This window comes from Castor canadensis, chromosome 11 (assembly GCF_047511655.1).
Source record: "Castor canadensis chromosome 11, mCasCan1.hap1v2, whole genome shotgun sequence".
Lineage (NCBI taxonomy): Eukaryota > Metazoa > Chordata > Mammalia > Rodentia > Castoridae > Castor > Castor canadensis.
In genome coordinates this window covers 41,605,606-41,628,608 of record NC_133396.1, presented here as the reverse complement: position 1 = coordinate 41,628,608, position 23,003 = coordinate 41,605,606, and the positions used below count along the sequence as shown (strand labels likewise).

General features: G+C 44.9%; 2 protein-coding genes and 1 long non-coding RNA gene across 11 annotated transcripts in view; 1 reads left to right on the top strand and 2 right to left on the bottom strand.

The window, feature by feature from the left end:
- The window catches only part of LOC109681789 (mitochondrial Rho GTPase 1), a 64,466-nt gene extending 63,511 nt beyond the window's left edge, over positions 1-955 (bottom strand). For 5 of the 6 annotated variants that reach the window (XM_074046383.1, XM_074046385.1, XM_074046384.1 and 2 more), the window contains exon 1: positions 640-880. In XM_074046383.1, coding sequence (XP_073902484.1) covers positions 640-715 — 76 coding nt within the window. In that variant the 5' untranslated portion in view covers positions 716-880. Of the gene's footprint in view, positions 1-639 lie in introns of all 6 variants that reach the window. The other variant, XM_074046381.1, reaches the window with a different exon arrangement.
- A 3,652-nt stretch (positions 956-4,607) lies between these two features.
- LOC109681790 (E3 ubiquitin-protein ligase RNF135) overlaps positions 4,608-23,003 on the bottom strand; it is a 32,425-nt gene continuing 14,029 nt past the window's right edge. For 2 of the 4 annotated variants that reach the window (XM_074046388.1, XM_074046386.1), the window contains one exon: positions 20,489-21,768. In XM_074046388.1, coding sequence (XP_073902489.1) covers positions 21,239-21,768 — 530 coding nt within the window. In that variant the 3' untranslated portion in view covers positions 20,489-21,238. Of the gene's footprint in view, positions 4,873-20,488; positions 21,769-23,003 lie in introns of those variants that run through there. The other 2 variants (XM_074046389.1, XM_074046387.1) reach the window with 2 other exon arrangements.
- LOC141413792 (uncharacterized) lies at positions 4,869-6,884 on the top strand. The gene is made up of 2 exons (XR_012438686.1): positions 4,869-5,178; positions 6,491-6,884. It is a non-coding gene; the product is annotated as an uncharacterized lncRNA (long non-coding RNA).

Sequence of the window (23,003 nt, the reverse complement as noted above, 5' to 3'; positions counted from 1 at the left end):
GTAACTTGAAGTCGAGAGTTCATTTTTGAGGAACTATCCCAGGTATCAGAAGGTTGAACCAATGCAAAGCTGAAAGACGCTATCTCTCTCTCTGATGCTGGACTGAACCATCCAGAGCCTCGTGCATACTTAGCTTTTACCCCCAACCCCAACATTCTCTCTTAATGCAAATGCACAGGGATAAAGAAAACCAGCGCCCAAGACGGTAAACCTGACCTTGCGCACAGTGCACTCGCTCTGCACTCCTCCCCCGGCGCCCCTCCCGCCCCGAGCCGGTTCCGCAGCCCCGATTGGTCAGTCTGCTTGTCCCAACATCTGTCTGCCCGTGACTGACAGGGGACTCTCCGCGGCAGGAGAGGGTTGGTAGGAGGCGGCCGCGGGGCGCGATGAGGCCCGGAAGGCAAGGACTCGGCGGAGAGGACCTTCGGAGAGATGCGGCTTGGCGGCAAGGGCTATGGGGACGAGGCTTGAGAGGAGTTCTGGGGCCAGGCAAGGAAGGTGCTGGGAGGTCCGGGTGAACTGAAAGGATGAGGGCCGCCAGCTGGCAGAGGAAAGGGGAAAAAGAGCGAAGGGGCTGGGAGGCCTCCAAGGAGCCAAGAAAGAAGGGCGCGGCGGGCGGGGACTGGCGCGCGGACTCACGTTCTCCCACCAGCAGGATCCGCACGTCTTTTTTCATGTCGGCGGCTCGCAGGGGCCGGGCTCGGCCCGCACGCATGGAGTGAACGCCTGTGGCCGGGAGCGCCCACCCCACGGCGCCGCTGTCCCCGCGCTGCCGGCGCCACCTGTCAGCCTCTCCGCCAGACCTTCGGCCGCCGGGCCCGCCGCGCCGCCTCCTCGGCTGCCACTCAGCTCGGGCTCCGGGACAGCGCCAGCTCCGCCTCCTCCGGCTCCGCGGGCGGCGGTGGCGGCGGAGACGGGGACGACGGCGTGCGGCGAGGGACGACGGCGTGCGGCGAGGGACATGCACTTCCGGAACGCGAACACTCGCGAGGGCTCAATAGCGCCCCGGGCGACAGACTTGCGGTAGCGCAGTGCCTGGGAACCTAGCTCACTTGTGGTGGGCACAAACTCTAGGTGGGGAATTCCAGTAGTCCATAGGCTCATTTCATTTATTTTACAGAAATACGAACAGGAGAGGTTTCTTGCCCAAGGTCACATAGCTAGAGCTTGGCAGTGACTCAGAGCAGGATCTTATCAGAGGAAGCTCCAGGTTGGCAGTGACCTGCCTATCTGGTTTTCAGCTGTATCCCCCCACCTTGCGAAATAGGATGATTGGCCCCCAGGGTCCGACCCTGTACACTCCCCAGTGTCCTAGCTGCTTTTTTTTTCTGGTGCTTATAAAATACTATTATAAAATAATGTTAGTTAAGCTGGGCAGTGCACACCTGTAATCCCAGCAGTACTTGGGAGAGTAGGATAGGAGGATTGCCAGCTACTGGCCAGCCTGGGCTATATAGCAAGACCCTATCTCAAAAAACAAAAAATTAACAGTATTATGCTGTCTAAAAAGACCCATTTATTTGTAAACAAACTAAGAGACTTTCCTTTCTCTGTGTAGTTTAATACTTCTTATTCAGGCTTGCCCACCATAACGATAGACATATACGTATCACTGGATAAGAAACTCTGATTTTTCTAATATTTTCATTTTCTCCTGATCCCCTCCATCTGGAGAAATTTTTTGCCACATCCTTAATGCTTGACACACAGTGAGAGATACACGGTCATGTCCTACATAAAAATATGTTCATTTCAATCAACAATGGACCACAATGGCTATCCTATAGCCTAGATGTATAGTACACTATACTATCTGTATTTATGTAAATACAATACTCTATGATGTTTGCACAATGACAAAATAGCTTGATGCATTTATCAGAACATAGCCCAATTATTAAGTGACTTATGACTATGTTACATATGCATATATACTTCATATGTTGAATTAGTGAGGAAATGTGATCTGTGTATAATGTATTTTGTTTCTAGCTTAAATATTACATAATACAATTTTAAAGGGACTGAAATGTACCTAATATCAACCTCTTTCTTCCTGGAGAAATCAGTGGTCTCCTGGAGCAGTTTGGAGCTGCTGACCAGTTTCCTACTTTTGAATCCAGATTGCATCAGCTAATAGTTGAGTGTCTTAAATCACTTCTCTTCCTTTTCTGAGCCTTTTCCTTCCTCTGTGGCATGAAAATGAGAGTAATACCTACCTCTACGTGGTTGTGAGGAATAAGTAAGACCATGCATGTCAAGCATTTGTAATAGTACCAAACTCAGTATGTGCTCTGCTGATCTCAGCTATCATTAGGATCATACAAGTTCACTGAAGTTGTAGTACACAAGTTTTCAGGCAAATACATTGTTATGTTTACTACAGTATTATTTCACCATCTTAGCTGTCTGATTTCTCAAATGAGAACAGGAGAGGAAGCACTTCAAAAAAACCACCAAGTCTGTGATGTGAAGGAGGGAGATGGGAAAGACATACTTCTTGTTCATTAGGAGATAATGAAGTCATATTCCTGAAGCAAAAAAGGTGCACGTGGCTCTAGAGGACTCGTGTCATCTCTCTGTGCCTGTTTCCTCACTACCAGATAAAGTCTATAACCTCTTTCTTGCAGAATTGTTGGGGGGAACCAAAGAAATAATATACTTATGTTCTTTGACTTAGGATGGAATTACATCCAGGTGAACCCATCATAAATTGAAAATACATCTAACCTACCAACACCATAGTATTGCAACAGTAAGCTCTGACGTCTCAGTTGTCTGCCTTCCTGAGTGTGGAGCTGACTGGGAGCTGTGCTTGCTGCTGGTGCTCGGCATCACCAGACAGGATCATATCAGCTCCAGAAAGAACCAATATTCAAAATTTGAAGTGCAGTTTCTACCAACTGCTTTATCACTTTGGCACCATTATAAAGTCAAAAGATTATAGTCAAACCATAGTAAATCAGATACTGTCTGAATTGTATGTGAATAATGTAATTTGCTGTAAAGCTTTTTCTTTCTTTTTCTTGGTGGGACTGGAGTTTGAACTTGGGGCTTTTGTGCTTGCAAAGCAGGCACTCTATCTCTTGAGTCACAGCTCTAATTCATTTGGCTCTGGTTATTTTGGAGATAGGGTCTCACGAACTATTTGCCCAGACTGGCCTCAAACCTCAATCCTCCTGATCTCACCTCCCAAGTAGCTAGGATTACAAGTGTGAGCCACGGCATCCAGCCATAAAGCTTTTTCTTAAAGAAAAAGTTACACAAATATCAGATAATAAAAGAACAAAAGCCTTTTACAGAACTGCAAACTTCTGGCTACAAGTAACACTGTGTGGTAGAGTTGTGACCCCAGGACCTCTCTGGCACCATAGCCAATTGATGACAGTGTTAATTTTGCAGGGCTTCTCCAGGAGGACCTCATAGTGTTGTAGATGTGAGCTGACTAAGGTTCTAACATTTTTATGATGGGCACTGGTGGCTCGAGCCTGTAATCCTAGCTACTCAGGAGGCAGTGACTAGGAGGACCATAGTTTGAATCTAGCTGGGGCAAATAGCTTGCAACACCTTAACTCAAAAAAAGCCATCACAAAAAAAAAAAAAAAGGGCTGGTGTAGTGGCTCAAGATGTAGGCTCTGAGTTCAAACCCTAGTATCGCGAAAAAAAAGTTTTGATATTTTTATTAAGGGAAATATCTGGTAAGAAGGGGACTAGGGAGAAGGTTCATTTGGGGAAACATCAGAGAGATGATATTGTGAAGAACTTCTGTGTAAATAAAACTTACTTAAAAATCCAGACTGAAGCCAGGCATGGTGGCCCATGCCTATAATTCCAGTACTCAGGAGGCTGAGGTGGCGGGTCATGAGTTTGAGGCCAGCCTGGGCTACATAGTGAGTGCAAGGCCAGGCTGGGCTACATAGCAAGACTATGTCTCTAAAAAACAAAACATTTCTGACTCAAGGGCTGCAGAAAGGAGGCAACACCAAGCACTTTCAGTGGGCAATGACTATGGTTTAGAACAAACCAAGGCTGGCACTTTTGCTAAAGTAGGGGGAAGAGAAAATGATGCACAAGTTTCCCTCCCCGGCAATGTAACTTTCTTTTTACAGTCCCTATCCATGTCCTATCAGCTATGCTTGCTGATAGTCCATCTGGCTCTGTGGCTTGCCTTGAGCCTCAAGCTGTTCTTATGAGTTAACAAATGTCCACTAGGGGTCATTCAGACTTTCTCCTGGAGACAGCATAGATCAGTGGTTAAGAGAGAGGACTTGAAGTCAGCCTGGTAGGTCTGAACACCAACTCTGCCAATTACTAGCTGTGCATCACAGGACAAATTATTCACCCTCTCTGTGCCCCATCTGTCAAATAGAAATAACAATAGAACATAACTCATGAGATTGTTAGAAAGGATAAATGAGTTCACTAAGTGAGTTAATATAACAGGAAGTCCCTAAGGATGGTTGGCTGTACATGGTCAGTGATGAATAAATGCCGAATAAATAAAATAAATTTTGGGGGAAACAGCTCTGCCAACCTCTCTGAGCATGAGGATAGAGCCTGTGATGTTATGCACTGCAGCAAAATAGAAGCCAGAGAATGGAGTTGTTGGCAGTGAAATTTATAAATTTATTATAGCATATTAAATAGATGAGATTAAGCTAGAAGGACAGATTGGAATTTTCCTCTAGAATGCTAGGAAGGAGCTCTACCTTCAGAAGACAGGCTTCATGCTTCTACTGTGCAGGGAACATTGGGATCTCCTGCTTTTGCCAGGAGATACGGGGATCTTTTATTCCTATCAAAGGGAAAACTTGCAACACAGCCTCTCTCTGAGTCCCAGGATGGTGGAACACCCCAGGCCAGTAGGAAGACCTGTTGAGTAAAAGAGATAGTATGTTAGGTAAATGACTGATACTGGGTGAGACAAGGGCTCCATCTCCGACTGGTGAGTTTGACACAGTGCTGAGCAGGAAGCCAAATAAGTCTTAGGTTGGTTGGCATCAGTCCCATCCTTCAGCTCCATCTATCTATTGGGTCTCTCTAGTCAAACCCAAAGCAGCTTGTAACATCTACCTTCTCTTCACTTTTGTCTCCTGTTCCTTCCAGGAAGCCTTCCTCCTTCTCCTACCCAGTCAGTCTGTTCTGGCAGAGCAGAAAAGTTCAATGACTTGATGCCAGGTAAATACTGTAGCTTCAATGCACTTGTAATTAGTTCAATATCCAAACATCAATGTCCTCTGCATAGTCCCAAGGGTCAGTCCTTAGAGGACATGGATTCTGTCTGCTTGATTTGGCTTAAAGGTATATCACTCAGCACAATTACTTATTAAAAGGCTCTTGTTTATAACTGTGTTAAAACTTCAGACAAAAGCTTCATCCATTGATGAGGCTGCACCCAGTTTCCTTTTAATTTCCTCAGGTTCTTTTCAGATACACTGCAAAAGAAATGCCCTCAATTAAGAGGGCAAAAATGGCCTGAATTCTGTATGGAGTGGTTAAGAGCTTGGATTCTGAATTGGACATTTCTTCTCCATAATGTCTCTGAAACACACGAACCTCACGTGACAGCGGAACTCTTGTAGGGCTGGGTTGAGAATGAAATAAACTGATGCGGGTAAAGCACCCATCACATTTTGACATTTAGTAGAGGAGCTCCCCTGTCACTCCTAACAGCTGCCTTTTAAATTTGGAATGCGTTTGCTGACTTGCATTTCCTTCCCAAGGGCAAACTCATTAGCCTGCCCATCAAACTGTAAACTCTGAAAGGCAAAAAAGTATTTAATATCATTTTTAATCACTTGAGAAACATTAAAATTTCTGCTAACTTATATATACCAGTCAGGGATTCTCAGAATTTTCTAGGCCCTAGGCCATTTTGCAAATCAAAAACTTCCATGGAATAGTAAGTTTATAATCTGTTTACCCCTGCAAAAAATTATCAGAATTAAATATATTCCTAGACAATAATTCAAAAGAAAAAATACATATGCACACATATATATGTGTCTATACAAATTGTCCCTCAGTGTAGGTGGGGGGAGTTGGTTGCAGGATCCCCCTCAGATGCTAAAAATCTAAGGATTTCAGCTCCCTCACATAAAATGGCATAGTACTTCATATAACCTATGCCATCTCCTCTATTCTTTAAATCTAACACCGAATGCAATGTAAATGCTATGTAAATTGTTGTTATGCTGTATTGTTTAGGGAATAATAACAAGGAAAAAATCCATACATGTTTGATACGGACACAATTTTTATTTTTAATGTTGTTGCTGTATGGTTAATTGATTCTGGGGATTTGGACAGAACCTGATGATTTGGAGGGCTGACTGAATTACATATATATATATACATATACATATATGTTCATATATATAAAATGTATGAAATTGTGAAACGTGTATTTGGTCTTCAGCTATTTCCTGACGTACAGCTCTTAAAACACTGGGAACATCCAGTGTGATAAATGTCTCTTATATGCAAATAGGATAAGATGACTGGGGACCCCTAGATTGCTTCAGGATGGGCACCAGAAAAAACAAGACATAATTAGAAGATTGGGACTTCCCATCTCACACCCAAACCTCCAGGGAGGAGAGAGTGCCTGAAGATTGAGTTCATCAGCAGTGACCAATGACTTAATTATGCCTGTGTCATGAAGCCTCCATTAAACTCTGCAAAGGACTGAGTTCTGAGAGCTTCTGGATAGCTGAACATGTGGAGGAGCCCAGAGGGTGGTGAACCCCCACAGGTCGTGGAAGCTCTGCACCCCTCTCTCCCATACCTTGCCGTGCATTTATCTTTTCTATGTGGCCTTTCATCTGTATTTTTTTGTAATATCCTTATAATAAATGAGTAAACTTTTTATTTTATCATTTTCACATTTACTTGTATGTGTATTCATTGTTTGGGCCACCTCTCCTCCCCGCACCGACCCCCCCATAAATGAGTAAACTTAAGGGAAAGTTTCTCCAAGTTCTGTGAGCTGCTGTAGCAAATTAATTGACCCCAAAGAGGAGGTTGTGGGACCCCCTGACTTGTAGTCAGTCAGAAGCACAGATTACATGTTTGTGACTGTGTCTGAAGTGGGGACAATCTTATGGGACTGAGCCCTCAATCTGTGGGATCTGATGCTATCTCCAGGTAGACAGTATCAGAACTGAGCCAGGACACCAGACTGCTATCCACTGCAGAACTGTTTGCTTAGTGTGTGGAGAAGCAACCTACACACACCTGTGGTCACAGAACTGTTCTGTGTTGATTAGACAGTATGGTTGAAAAAGCATTTTGAGGGGTTTTTGTTTATTTTGTTTTTGTTTTTCCCATCACACTCAAACTAAAATAACCCCAGGGAGAAGTGATAAAAATCTGAACCCAGAGTGTGGATAAAGAGAGAAAAGAAGGGGCAGAGTAGAGGTGGTTGTTGGAGGCAAAATCAAGTGTTAGAACCTGGAGGTAAAAAGGGAAGGTTGTATGACAAAAGTACCCATGGGAACTCAAGTCCTAGAGATTGCCACTGCCCAAAGCCATGACATTCTGTCTCCCAGGGCATATTCATTCTGGAAAATAAAGGTGGCATAGTGTCACTGAGCAGGGAAGAAAGATACAGTCCTTCAGAGAGGTAAAGTGGCCATAAAAGAATCGGGACCACCAGTGAAATTCAAGTCTCTCTAGAGAGGAGGATGGAAGGTCCTACCGCTTTACGCCTGTGACTTAGAGGCATGATACTCTAAGGTGATAGGACAACTGATCATTGTAACCAGTGCAGGACATTGAGAAACAGTGACTCTTGGGTCTAGAAAGTTTTGCCCTTTTCTATTACCTTGAAATCCTGATTAGCTCAAGGTGAAGGCCTCAGCGAATCTTTAACATCTGATAATCTACTTTTATTGGGGTAGGGGAGCTCCCAGGCAAGCCACAGGTTTAGAGCCTTAGACAGGACAACACTGAGCTAGTCACATTGCTTTGTTTTGCTTAAAACATGGTTAGGGTTACCCCTCTTTCTAAAACCGTACTTCTGTTTTCCAGCTACATAAGTTTTTTTTTTTTCTTTTAAGTTTCCTTTTGTAATAAATACTTGAGGGGAAAATGAGTTGATTTAGGAAAAAAGATTAAGTAAAATATAGTACAAGAGATATGAATATGTGACAGGACTCATGCAGGTAGCAGGAGCATCTAAACTCAGGAGACATTATAGTACTAAAAACAAAACACAAACTGGCGCATTGGCTCCTGCCTGTAATCCCAGCTACTCAGGAGGCTCATTTGAGCCCACAAGACCAGTCTGAGCAACATGGGGGCATTCCAAGGAAGGGAGGGAAGGTGGGGAGGGAGGAGAAAAAAAGAAAAGTTAAAAAAAAAGAAACAAGCAAAAACCTGACTGGTTAGGAAGGTAAATCCCAACCCAGGCACAGTGATGCAGGCCTGTAATCCTGCATCAAGGTAGTTTCTACCACAAAAACAAAATACAACAAGTCTGGGGCATGGCTCAAATGATAGAGTGCTTGCCTAGCAACCACAAGGCCCTGAGTTCAAAATCCAGTACCAAGCAAGGGCTGGCAGAGTGGCTCAAGTGGTAGAGTGCCTGCCTAATAAGCATGAAGCCCTAAATTCAAACCCCAGTGCTGCCAATAAATAAATAAATAAATAAATATTCAAAAGCCAGTACCACAAAAAAAAAAAAAAAAAAAAAGAAAAGAAAGAAAGAAAAAGAAAAAAAAGCTGGGGGTGGGAAGGAGAAGGTAAATCCCAGAACAAAACAAATCTTGAGCATAATGGAAATACAATTGAAGAGGAAGTCTGATTATGAATTTTTTTTTTTTTTGGTGGGACTGGAGTTTGAACTCAGGCACAGTGAAGCAGGCCTGTAATCCTGCATCAAGGTAGTTTCTACCAAAAAAAACAAAATACAACAAGCCTGGGGCAAAGCAGGCACTCTGCCACTTGAGCCACACTTCCAGTCCACTTTGCTCTGGTTATTTTGAAGAGGGGGTCTCAAAGCGATTTGCTTGGGGTGGCCTTCAGCTTTGATCCTTCTGATCTCAGCCTCTCAAGTAGCTAGGATTACAGAGGTGATCCATCAGCACCAGGCTTCTTACTCATTTCTTATGATACCTGAATGTCCAACCCCTCTATTGGGAGGGGACATATTAGCCATTTCTGTTAAGGCCTGACAGAAAGCACAAGTTTTTGAGAGAAACATTCCTGGATAGGGCTAGAAACTGCCCAGAGTCTCTAGTGCTCTCCCTGTGAGCCCTTGAGGTCCCTGTTATAGACTGAATGTTTGTGTCCCCCACAAAAAAATTCATATACTAAATACCAATGTGATGATATTACAGGATGGGACCTTTTGGAGGCCATGAGGTCATTAGGATTGAGCCCTTATAATAGGATTAGAAGAGACCCCAAAGGTTGGGAGTATATTTAATGTAGCTCAGTGGTAGAGTACCTGCCTAGCATGCTTGAGGCAGTGCAATTGAGAGGGAGGGAGAGAGAGAGAGAGAGACCCAGAAAGCTCCCTTACTGGACACCAAATCTGCTGGTACCTTGATTTTGAACTTCCCAGCATCTAGACTCTAAGAAATAAATTTCTGTTGTTTATAAGTCACTCAGTCTGTGGCATTGTAGTCCAAATAGATGAAGGCTGTCACCATCACCTTTTTGGCTTAGTCCCTGGTTTCCTCACTTCCACAATGCTGACTCCAATGACAGATCCTTCACCCACTGGCATTTTGGCTTCACTTTTTTTCCTTTGAGGATTTTATGTCTTGATTGGGGGAAGAGGGTTATTTTCCACAGTATACTGGGGGAGATATGCTAACAGTAACTGTAAGGCAAATCAAGGGAGCCAGAAGTGATCACCTCTATTCCCCACCTTTGTGATTCGGCTCTAGTTTGGGGAAATCATGTGGCCAGCAGATAATCCCCACCATCACAGAGGCCCACTATCCAAACCCCATAAGAGCCTGTAAATTCTGTTTTTTTTGTTTTGTTTTGTTATTGTTTTTTTCCAGTACTAGCATTTTGGACTCAGGACCTACACCTTGATTCACTCCACCAGCCCTTTTTTGTGATGGGTATTTTTGAGACAGGGCCTTGAGAACTATTTACCTGGTCTGGCTTTGAACCGCCATCCTCCTAATCTCTGCCTTCTGAGTAGCTAGGATTACAGGTGTGAGCCTCTGGCACCTGACAAAGAGACTGTAAGTTCTGCATCTTGGCACAAAAGTTAAACATTGGGGTGACCCTGAGTGAGAACATAAGCGCCCCATCATGCAAAAAGTGGGGGCATCGAGTCTTTTAACAGTCATCTAGCACAAAGAGAGAATCCCCATTCCTAGTTAGAAAGGCCACACACTTATATTAACTGCGGACAACCACCCACAGTCATAGAAAAAAAGCACCATATGACTTCAGGGCTAGCTGTGTCCCATCAAAGTGGAAGGCCAGCTCTGTTCTCAGCATGGGACCTTATCAGAGGGTAAGAGGGAAGTGAGACACTCCAGAGAGGGAAAAGTGGACCTGGTCCCATGTGGGGAGCGAATTATGAGATGCCTATGAGAACTTGACATAAGCACAGCTGTGTCAAATTGGCAGGCTGAGTTTGGCATGGCCTCAGTCACAGAAGGGGCCAAAGGCAAGATGCAGCAGAGCTGCTTTTCCTAAGTTGTTTACATTCAAAGAGAGGAGAGGCAGAGAGAGAGAGAATAAGTGTGTGTGTGTATGTGTGGTTTCTCTTGTTACAATGTCATGCCCCTCCCACCTCCTTGTTTAACACTGTATAAAAAAAGACTCCCTGAAGGAGGAAAGGGGATTGATTGGCTGAGGAATTGATTGATTGATTGGTTGGCTGTGGTATGCTTGTGAGGCTGCCTGCCACTGCTGCTGCTGGCTGTTGTGTGTCTCCACCAGAGCAGCTATCTGAGAACTTTATATATAGGATTTTAAAAAGTTATGCTAAAGAAAACATGGGACAGTGTGAGTCTAAGGAAAGAGACTTTAAAGACTAGAAAAAAAGAAAGACTTTAGAAGTAAGGTTTTTAAAGAATAGAGAAAAGAAGCAAAGTAAGAGAAGAAAAGTGAAAAAGAAGTAAGGAGGCTGTTGTGTGTCTCCATCTGAGCGCCCAGCACACCTGACCCCAACTTTCTGCATGTTTGTCTTCTATCCTTTGTCCTTTCTGCATCTCTAGTTGCCCCCAGTTATGTCTGGAAGAATAGGGACTCTTGAGGCTTGAGAGAGTCCCATTTCTGCCATGATCAACTAACTGACCTTGGGCAAACCCTGTGTGGGCCTTGGCTTCCTTGTGTGTTACTAGGGACAGAATAAAGCTTATTATGCAGGGTGATCAGAGGCTCAAAGCAAACCAGAAGATCAGGTGGAAGAATTCTACTTGCCTCTCTTTTCAAGGATAGAGATTAGGCATGATTCTTAAGATGTTAGAGGCTAAGATGCATGATAATTTGATTGTAAAATGTAGTTCTGTCATTGTGGCTCTGGGAGTAATCCCTTTACATTCTTCTGAGTTCCTCACTTATTACTGATAGAGTAATAATGTCACCATTTTGTGAATCAGTGGCCATTTTATCATCAGGCCTCATTTCTGGAGAAATGGAGCCTCCCCCAGGCAGCTCCACCCACAATAGCAGCAACACCCTTAACAGAAATTCGCACTCTAAGACAGCTCGACCCCTAATGCAGACTCCTGAGCATGCACTAACTTTCGTAAGTTCCCTCTTCTATGAAAGCCACACCTAGCCCAGAGTCAGTGCTGTGCCATCTTTCCCCGGCCAGCCTGACAACTTGAGCCTGTCATTAAACCTTGGTCTTGGACGTGACACTTTTCTTGTGAGCTTTCTTTGTGAGCAGCGTTTTTCCTAACATTTTGGTGCTGTGACTCGGATGGGGTGTGCTCCCGGCACTGACCTTGCTCTCCTGGCCTCCCCAACCCCATCCCGCCCTCTCTCTCTCTAAACTCCCATTCCCTTCCTCCAGGATTTAAGCTGTTTGCCAGGACCCCTGATCCTAGAAGATGCCCTCACCACTCACAGGGAATTTGTCCACCCCAGTGCACCTCCAGTCGCCATCCACCACTGGTCAATCCTCCCTCAAGGTCCTCTCTCAGTGAGTCCTCCATGCACGCAGAGCCCTGATCTCACTTTCTTATTTCTTCGAAATCCTAGCACTAGGTCTTGGCTCTCTCTTGTCCCTTGGGACTGGGTCTCCTAGGACTGTGGGCCCCCAGTGACAGAGATGTCCCTCCTGGGAGTCCCACCTCTACTCTCTCCTTAGGAACCTATATCTCAGGGATGCCCGTCATATCCTCTCCTCAGTTCAGGTCTCACTATGGCGATTAGACTGTCTCAAATTCCCTCAGACTCCCCATTGGGATGTCTCCTGGCCAACCTTGGGCACCTTTGTCTAATGCCTGATCTTAAGCCCTGAAAACTCATTTTTCTCTGTAATCAGGCCTGGCCCCAATATCCATTAGACAATGCCTCCAAATGGCCACTTAATGGCACTTTCGATCCCAATATTTTAAGGGATTTATACAATTTCTGTGAGCACACTGGTAGATGGAAGGAAATACCCTATGTCCAATCCTTTTCCTATCTCTGCACCAAACCCTCCCTCTGTACTTCCTGTTCCCCTGCGCAGGTTCTATTAGTCTCTAAGCCAGCCTCTAAACCAACCAAATCCTCTCCCAAATCTCCTCCTTCCCCATGTAAGCAGTCTTCCTTGTGCTGTTAGCCCTGCCTGTCTCTTCCTATCTTCCTGAGGGACTTTCCCACCATGGTGTCAAGCCAGCCATTCCTTGCCGACTCTGGCCTCAAGGTGATTCTGGCTCTGGGGGAGCTCATGCTCCCTTCCTGTGGGCCAAGCCCAAGCCCGGGGTTTATTCAGGTACGTCTCATGCTATTTGGGGGAGTCCTGATTGGTTATGGCATCTGACAACTGCTTCTCTTCCCCCCCACACCCTGTCTAATGCCCCTTCTGCCTGAGACAGTGACCTGAGAGTGCAGGTTTCGTTTTGCTGAAAGTGTTCCAGTACCAGTCAATGGGAGCAACCTAGAGGCACACGTGATTGCTAATCCCTCAGGCGTGTATCATGCCTCCAGGCTCTGCCTTCTCCTCCCTTACCTAAGATATCAGGACACCTTTTCTGCTCCCTCCATGGTCTCACCGAGTGTCCTTTATCTCTGTCTGCCTTCCCCTCCCTGGGCTTACTGGGACCCTGGCCTCCCATGAAAAACCTGTAGCATGATTCTTTTGACTTAAGTTATTCCCACTAGTTTGTCAGTCCCCTCAGTCCAAAGCAACTTTAAGTCAACTGCTAGGCACCAGCGGAGGCAGAAGTGCCTGCAGAAACACTGAAGCTGCCCTAATGCTGTCCCCACAAGAGGAGGCGGGAAAACAAACAGGCACACACATGCACAGGGACACCGGTCCCTGGGCACAGTGGGAATGCCTGTCTTAGCTAAGAAAATCCATAAAAGGGACCCAACACACACCCTAACCTGCCACCACTTCCCCTAGACACAGGAAGGGGAGAGGGGTGACAGACTGTAGGATCAGGCCTAGGCAGACAGGGTTGCTTGTCCTGGGTGTATGTGGGGGGGGGGGCAGCACCTTGCACATGCCCTGCTTCCGACCCCACCTCATGCCTTGGGCCACCAGACCCAACCCTTGTAAGCCAATTGTTAGCTCAAGGTTATGGTCTCAGGAACAGCAAAATGGGCGTTACTGTGGTCTCTAAACTTCTCATTTTCATCTCTGAGACCATCCAGATTGGCTCCATAATTGCTATCTAGATACTCAAACGCTGGCCATTCTTTGTAAGCCACAGGATAAACATGGGGAAGGAGGACCAGAAAAGCCCCTTACCAATGACAAGGCCCACCCCTACTGCTCCACCCTGTGCCCTACCTTCTAAACCACCCAATATTCAGAACCTCCTAATGGGGGCTTCCCCCTTCAACAGGTAATGGTAGGAAGAGGGCAAGTCTTATGTCCTCTTCCAGTTATCAGATCTAAGGGAAATTAAAAAGCATCTGGGCAGCTATACTGATGCCCAGACAAATACATCCAAGCCTTTATCTCTGTGATCCAAACCTTTGACTTGACATAAAAGGATATTATGCTTCTACTAGCCCAGACTCTTTCCTCATTAGAAAAGCAATGGGTTCTGGCCCAGGCCACTCAGGTTGGAAATGATTACCACTTACAATGAACCCCAATACTAGTGGCACCTAAAAACGAGGGAATAAATGTGCCTATACCTACAGGCGCACAGACAGTCCCCTTGACAGATCCACATTAAAAGGGGCTGGTGATATGGCTCAAGCAGTAGAGTGCCATTTTGCAGACATAAAGTCCTGAGTTCAAGTCCCAGTACAGCCAAAGGAAAAAGAAAAAAAATATTTGGGGATGAGGATATAGTTCAGTGGGAGAGTGTCTGCCCAGCATGTGCAAGGTCCTCAGTTCAGTTCCCCAACATTGCTAAATAAGAAAAAAAAAAAAAAAAAAACGGTAAGGAAGATAAATGACGTTAATGTCATTTCAGCTATCTCATAGTGGAAGGGCTAAAAAGGGCCAAAGTCAAACCTCTAAATTATTCCCAGGTAACTGTAGTACAGCAATGCCCTGAAGAAAACCCCCTTACCTTTCTGCAGTATCTTAAGAATGCTATCAGAAAGCATACCACAGTGGACCCAGAGTCACAGGTGACAGAGGTTCTCCTCAAAAATAAATTTCTAACACAGTCAACCCCAGATATTTATAGAAAACTCAAAGTCTGTGGCTGAAAGGAGAAAAGTCATTGGATCAATTAAAACAGCTAGCCATGTTTGTATACTATTACTGGGACCTTACCAACAGGAGAGAAAAAGATAAGTGACATCATGACCTCATTGCTGCTCTCAGAGAGGACCCCACCCGACTGGGGCCTGCATCCCGAACTTACTACCATGGTAGACAGGAGGGGAACTTCTGCAGAGAATGCCCAAAAAGGGGACGGCCCGAGAGTTAGCCCCGCCCCCAACTGGGACCCTACCCTCTCTGCAAAGGTAACCACTGGAGGTCTAAGTGCCCCCATTTCCAGATGGAAGGCAAGGTGCCACCTCCTATGAATTGATGGGTCCCAGCCTCCTATCTACATTCCACTTCTTGGCATCAATGTTGAGGAGCCTCGGTGTAGCCATAATGGCAGAAAAACGAAAGATCATTCTCCTCCTAGACAGTGGAGCCCGTTTCTCTGTCTTACCTTTCTCTCCCAGTCCCCAGTCCAATGACAGGGTTATCATTCAGGGTATATCTGGCCAGCCCCTAGAGCGCTATTTTACCCAGTCTCTGGCCTGCTCTTGGGGAGACCTCCTCTTCTGTCACCCTTTCCTCATAGTTCCTGAAACTCCTGTGCCCCTGCTGGGACGGGATTTACTATCTCAACTAAAAGCTCAAATTCTCCTCCCTGCCAGACAGCTATCTCTGCTGCCCCCTCCTTCAGGAACAAATAGATCCCACAGTGTGGACTGATGGGGTAACTGTAGGGTGAGCCAGGACAGCCCTCACTATTCAAATAAAACTCAAAAATCCCTCACAGTTTCCACACCTAAAACAATATCCCCTCAAGCCTGAGGGAAGACAAGGCCTTATGCCTATCATAAATTCCTTAAAGAAAACCAAGGGCTGCTAATTAGTTGCTCCAGCACCAATAATAAATTAAAGATTCTTACAAAAGTTAATTTTAAAATACAAGTTACAAAGTAAACAACTGGAAAGGATATAGATAGGTATTGAATGTATTTTTTGAGAAGTTAAAGGAAAAAGGAATGGTTTTTTTTGGATGAGAAAAGGATTTTCTAAAGAAGGGTTTGTCCTAAAGATTGTTTCAAACAGGAGGGATAAGGACAAGCCATCAAAGGGTTTAGTATGCTATATGAAGGTCTGAGTAAGTTTTAAAAGTGTATATAAAGTTAAAATTGACTAAGAGTTGCCTAAAAGATTTTTAGGGTCATGTCAAACTAAAATCAAATTCTCTATGTCTATAAATTAAGAAGGTTATCTTAATATTGTTCTGCTCTGAGTAACATCTACAAAAAACTGTTACAGAGAAAGATTTTATCAAGGAAATTATTTGTGTTTTCTGCTGATCTTGTCAAGCTTGAAGTACTACTAAATCAGAGTTCATTTACATTTTTGCTCATGTGTCTTAAATGACCACCTTACAACAGTGTTGTGTCTATACTTTATCTAAATATGGTACAAACATTTACAAAGTTATATAAAAAAATAAGCTGGAGCTCTCTTTTATCCAAGAGTGTTACATTTAACCTAAATCCTGACAGTCAGCCCCTGCCTCCCTTAGCTACCTACCTAGGTGTGGTCTTAAAGGGACAGACTCACTCCCTGAGTCATGAGGGAATCGACCCAATCCTCCATTTCCCACTCCCCCTTACCATAAAGCAGCTTAGAGCTTTCTTGGGAGTAACAGGATTTTGTAGAATCTGGATCCCTAGATATGCAGCCCTTAGCAGACACCTTTTCATGCTCCTTCTAATATTCCTGTTTGGGTCTTACATAATAAATGCTCTCAAGACTGTTTCCCCTCCCCCAATTAAGATGCAAACCAAACCAGTTCACCTGAGAAAGCCTGTGAATCCCTGGCCAATGAGAAAACCCCCCTACACCGGACCACCCCCGAAGCCCTTCCTTCTTGGGCCCCTTTGAAATAATGTATGGCTGCCCATTTCTCTTAGGAAACTTGCCTCCAACAGACCCTGCTCCTTTGGCTGACTATCTACCTTATCTTAACCTTCTCGGGGAACTTCTCAGAGAGCATGCAGACCAGATTCTGCCCCACCCTATAACAATTTCTGTTAAACCAGGGAATCTTGTTCTCTGAAAGGATCTTCGGCCCTCTCCATTGGGACTTTGGTGGACCGGCCCTCATCTGGTCATCCTCACAACACCCACCGCTGTCAAGCTCAACGGGATCCCCCAGTGGCAGCACCTCTCAAGGATAAAACACCTCAGACTCTTCCACTACGGCAAAGGATGAGTACTCTTGTGTACCGCTGGGCCCCACATGGCTAGACCTCTCCCATAAACTCTCTCCCTCTTCCACTCCCACATAAGTTCCTAGTCCTTATCTGGCTCTCAATTTTCTGCCATAAGTGGATTTAAAACACTGGTGGGGCAGTGAGCCTAATTCTGGGAGCATACATAATACTTCCCTGCTTCCTTCCCTTGGTTATACGATCTGTTAGGTCCATTACAGAGGCTACTACAGAAAGAAAAACAGCTGCACATGTAATGATGCTACTCCAAAACCGATGAGGCCTTGACCTGCTCACTGCAGAGAAGGGTGGTCTCTGCCTGTTTTTACAAGAAGAATGCTGCTTCTACGTTAACCAGTTGAGGGTAGTAAAAGATAAAATTAGACAAGTCCAGGAGCGACTAGAAAAATGGAGAAGGGAGTTGGAGGACTCTTGGAATCCTCTAGGGAACAACATCTCACAGTGGTTCTCCTGGCCAATGCCCATCCTGATGCCTATGTTTCTTGCTCTCCCATTCCTAAGCTTCCTCCCTTGTATCATAAAAACAGTACAAACATTTCTCTTAGACCGCATGTCCGCTGTTGCTAATCAAAAGCTTAACCAGATGTACCTCCAGGGATATCAACCTCTCCAAAACCGTCTGGAGGACTGCTGTGAGGGCCCCCATCAGGACGCCACTACAGCCACAGGAGTGTGAAGATCCTGCCCCATACAACACCCCCTGCTAGCAGGAAGCAGCTAAGAGGCCGACGCTAAGGAGCTCCACCCCTAATGGAGACTCCCGGGCACACATTAACTTCCTCAAGCTCCCTCTTCTATGAAAGCCACACCTAGCCCAGAGTCAGTGCTGCACCATCTTACCCCAGCCAGCCTGCCAGCTCGAGCCTGTCATTAAACCTTGGTCTTGGACGTGAGACTTTTCTCATGAGCTTTCTTTGCGAGTAGCATTTTTCCTAACAATTACTTCCTTTAATTCTTTCAGAAGCTTGTGAAGAAGGTAAGAAAAGAGAGTAATAATGCCCTCCATTTACAGGGAAAGAAAGGCAAAGAGAGGTTAAGTATACTGTTGCTTAAACAAGCATGATTATGCATGCCTTTGCGTGGCAAGGCTTTCTGCTCAATCCAGTCCAACACAGCTGACTTTCTACATCTCAAATCAGTGCTAAAATGGGGTTCTTCCAGGAAAAGAAAGAGTGAGGGAGATGTAGGGAGACATGTAGATTACGAGACTTAAAACCTATCATCTGATAAAAGGTATGAGGGTTTATTTCTAGGGGAGATGGAAAAGTTCTAAAATTACATTACTGTGATGATTTCACAACTCTGTAAATATACTTCAAAACAAAACAAAACAACAACAAAAAACGCCACTGATTTGGACCAGGCAAGGTGTTTATGACTATAATCCTATTTACTCAGGAGGAAGAATTGGGGAGGATGGCAATCTTAGGCAAAAAATTAATCAGACCCCGTCTCAATCAATAAGCCAGTTGTGGTACCATAAGCCTGCTATCCCAGCTACGTGGAAGGAGTAAGTCCAGACAGGCCCTGGCAGAATGTAACACTCTATCACAAAAAATAACTAAAAGGAAAAAAGGGCCCAGTGCCTCACACCTGCAATCCTAGCTATTGAGGAGGCAGAGATCAGGAAGATCACAGTTCAAACCCAGATCAGGCAAATAGTTCGAGAGACCATATCTTGACAATACCCAACACAAAAGAGTGCTCAGGGTGTAGGCCCTGAGTTCAAACCCCAGTACTATCAAAAAAAGAACAAGAAAAAGAAAAAAGGCCAGGCACTTGTGATCCTAGCCACTCAGGAAGCAGAGATCAGGAGAATCCTGGTTCAAAGCCAGCCTGGGCAAATAGTTTGCAAGATTGTACCTCTAAAATACCCATCACAAAAAAGGGCTGGTGGAGGGGCTCAAGTGGTAAGAGTGCCTGCCTAGCAAGCCTATCAAGTGGGAGGCCCTGAGTTCAAACCCCAGCACCACACACACACACAAAAAAAAACCCACAAAAGGTGAATTTTATAGTGTGTAAATTTTATCTCACAAAACTGTTAAAAAGGCATACCAATTTTTTGAAAATGGGCAAGAGTAAATTTTGTGGCTATGGATTCACTTCTGCATGATAAAATGCTAAGGAAAGGCATGGAGCTGGTAAGTAGGAAACTCAGGATTGCTTTCAGGCAGTTGTGTTCTGTGATTAGAATTGGGCACAGGATGAAGTTGCCCAATTTAGTTAAACAAAGGTGTTTAACTACATATGGGTTTTGTGTTCTGTGTCTGTTTTGTTATATAATAGAATGTTTTTCAACATAGGGAAATCAAGAATGAAATGACACCAAAAAAAAAAAAAAAAGAAATGACACTGCATGCCACACAGGATCTTACATGGCCCCCAAGAGCTCCACCTCCTCATCTTCATGCCCTCGTGTCATTCCCTCCCCTTGAGTGTGAGTTGTATGACCTGTGGTTTGCTTCTAAGCCATGAAATAAGGCATAGGCCTTATGTATGTAATTACATGTTTATGTGAGTATTATATGTGACTTCAATGTCCATCTTGCTAGGAAACTTTTTTTTTTTGTGATTTTTTTTTTCTTTTTCTTTTATTATTCATATGTGCATACAAGGCTTGGGTCATTTCTCCCCCCTGCCCCCACCCCCTCCCTTACCACCCACTCCGCCCCCTCCCTCTAACCCCCCCCACAATACCCAGCAGAAACTATTTTGCCCTTATTTCTAATTTTGTTGTAGAGAGAGTATAAGCAATAACAGGAAGGGACAAGGGTTTTTGCTGGTTGTGATAAGGATAGCTATACAGGGCATTGACTCACATTGATTGCTAGGAAACTTTTTTTTTTTTCCCCTGAGGTACTGGGGTTTGAACTCAGGCCCTCAAGTTTGTTAGGCAGGCATTCTACCACTTGAGCCACTCCAGCCCCACCCCACTTTTTTTTATGCTTGCAAAGCAGGTGCTTGAGCCACACCTCTAGTCCATTTTGCTCTAGGTATTTTGGAGATGGGGGGGGTCTCGAAAATTATTTGCCCTGGCCGGCCTTGAACCTCAATCCTCCCCATCTCAGCCTCCCATGTAGCTAGGAATACAGGCGTGAGCCACCAGTGCCCAGCTTGTGCCCTGACTCCTAATCCACAGAAACCATGCAATAATACCTATGGGGTGTTTTTGTTATAGGTTGGTTGTTTTTGTTTTCAGTGCTGGGGATCTAACCCAGGTCCTTATGCATGCTAGGCAAGTGCTGTACTACTAGCTATATCCCCAGCCTGTGTTTTGTTTTAAACTACTAAATTCATGCAATTGAACAAATAACCCATGCCCCTTCTGTTTGGGGGCTCCCTAAGGCCACCATCTGATTCAATGATTCACTATGAGGACTCACTGAACTCAGCAATGCTGTGATACTCATGGTTACAGTTATTTATTTATTTATTCATTCATTTATTTATTTATTTATTTTACACTGGGGCTTGAACTCAGGGCCTACACCTTGAGCCACTCCACCAGCCCTTTTTTGTGATGGATTTTTTTCAAGATAGGATCTCTGGAACTGTTTGCCCAGGCTGGCTTTGAACTGCAATCCTCTTGATCTCTGTCTCCTGAGTAGCTAGGATTATAGGCGTGAACCACTGGCGCCTGGCTTCACAGTTAGTTTAGTACAGTGAAAAGCCACAGAGGTCCAAAAGACATCCCAATTCTCTTCTCCCAGTGCACTCATGAGGACAAGGCTTAATTGTCCCCACAATCATGTGTGGGAACCTGCATGCAGTACTGCCAATGAGGAAAATTCACCAAGGCATGGTGTCCAGGGTTTTTATTGGAGTCAGTCACATACGCCTGCCTTACTTCCTACAAGGGTGACTTAATCTCCAGTCCCTGCTGAAGTCAAGGTGATACTGCAAGGCCCAAAGTCCCCAGGAAAACAAAGTCACTCTTATTAGGCAGGACAGTCCAAGGACTTAGAAACCATCTCCCAGGAGACAGTCCAACACCAGTCCTTTCTTTGAAAGGTTCAGGGTTCAAAGACCTCAAGCCCACTTGGTTAATCCTGTACCACACTTTTGTGTAACCACAAAAAAAGTGGGATTGAAGTCATGTTGCCACCCTGATTGAAGGCAGGGAGAGAGACCAGGAAAGTACTCTTTAACCTCCGAGGGACCTTTATTCCTTTACTTGCTTTACGGTCAGGGAGTTCCCAGGACTTAAGCCATACAGCCAGAAGGCAGGGTGCAGAGGAGAGGAGGCAGAGACCTCACACTCATACAGAAGCCTCTCCTGACTGGCCACTGAGTAAAAGGCAAGCTTCCCCTCCTCAAGGTCCAGCCAGATGGCCACCACCTCTGGTCGGTCTGAGACAAGTTCAGTTTTCTTAACCATAGTCCACGCAGAGAACTGGCCAGTTCCCCTCCATTCTATACACCAAGAGTCCGTAGTCCTTCCCAGCATCTGGTCCCGGCTCATGCCCCAGGAAGCCACCCCAACTGCCCAGTGGTTGCAATACCTAGTGTCCACTTCCCAGTACTGCCGCCCAGAAGAGAGGGCTTGGGAACATAAGGCCTGGCTGACTGAAAACCTCTCTGGACTCCAGGGATAGGGCTGTGGGCAGCGAGACACGGTCACTGTCCGGCAATCCGAGGATACCTCCAGACTGCAGGACAGGCTCCTCAAGTCAAAGGTTGGATTGATGGTCCCTGGGGAGAACAAAGTCAACACCACAAGAACATGCTGGTCAGCTTTTGGTCATCAATGCTAAAAGGTCACCCACTACAAAAAAGCAGCATTACCTCTTTCAATGTGAGGTTGTTTTATTCGTTATAAGCAGAAGTCACTATTATAGACTTTTCATTTTCTATACATGCCCCCCTGTTGTATGGAAAATAACCCATTTCTGCTTTGATTTTAGCCATCTTTCAGAAAGCTACCTCTGAATCCCACCCTTGTGCTGCTCATGAATGAGTATGATGAGCAAGGCTGTTTGTATCTCTCCAGTTAAACTTCAGCCTTCTTCTACTGCTGTTGTTTTGGTTTATTTTTTATTAGCATATATTAAGTGTACAGAAGGGTTTCATTGTGATATTTCTATATATGCACATAATGTACTTGGATCAAATTCACCCCTTCTATTACTCTTTCTTGTTTCCTCGCTGTCTTTAAACAATTTTTAATGTGTTTCATTCTTTTTTTTTTTTTTTTTTTTTGCAGTACTGGGGTTTGAACTCAAGGCCTTACACTTACTAGGCAGGTACTTTACCCCTTGAGCCACTACTCCAGCACTATTTTTTGTGTTGGGTATTTTTGAGATAGGGTCTCACAAACTATTTGCCCAGGGCTGGCTTCGAATTGTGATCCTCCTGATTACTGTCTACTGAGTGGCTAAGATTACAGGCATGAGCCACCAGTGCCCAGCTCAGTATTCTATTTTCGCACATGTGCATGACCTACTTCCATTATATTCACACCCCCCTACACCCTCTCCTTTTTGCCCTTCCCCCTTCCACTGGTTCCCACCCTTTAACAGTCCCCCCAGAGGTTCAGCTTTCTCATGAAGATCCATGGATTATCCATTTGTATGTATGTATATATACATAACTATGTACATATACAGATACCTCTTACTTATTTGTGGGATGTGGTACTAGAGCCTAACTCAGGATCCTATGCTTGTTAGACAAGTGCTCTACCTCGTAAGTCATGCCCTTAAGCCCTTTTTCCCTTTACTCCTTTTTTAGCCTCAGACTGCAATCCTCCTACCTACATCTCCCACAATAGCTGGGATTACAAGTATATAATACCATGCCTAGCTTGTTTGTTGAGATGAAGTCTCTCTGTTTTTGCTCAGACAGGTCTTGAACTGTAATCCTGATCTCCACTTCCCTCATAACTGGGATTATAGGTGTAAACCACCATACCTGACCCTACACATTTG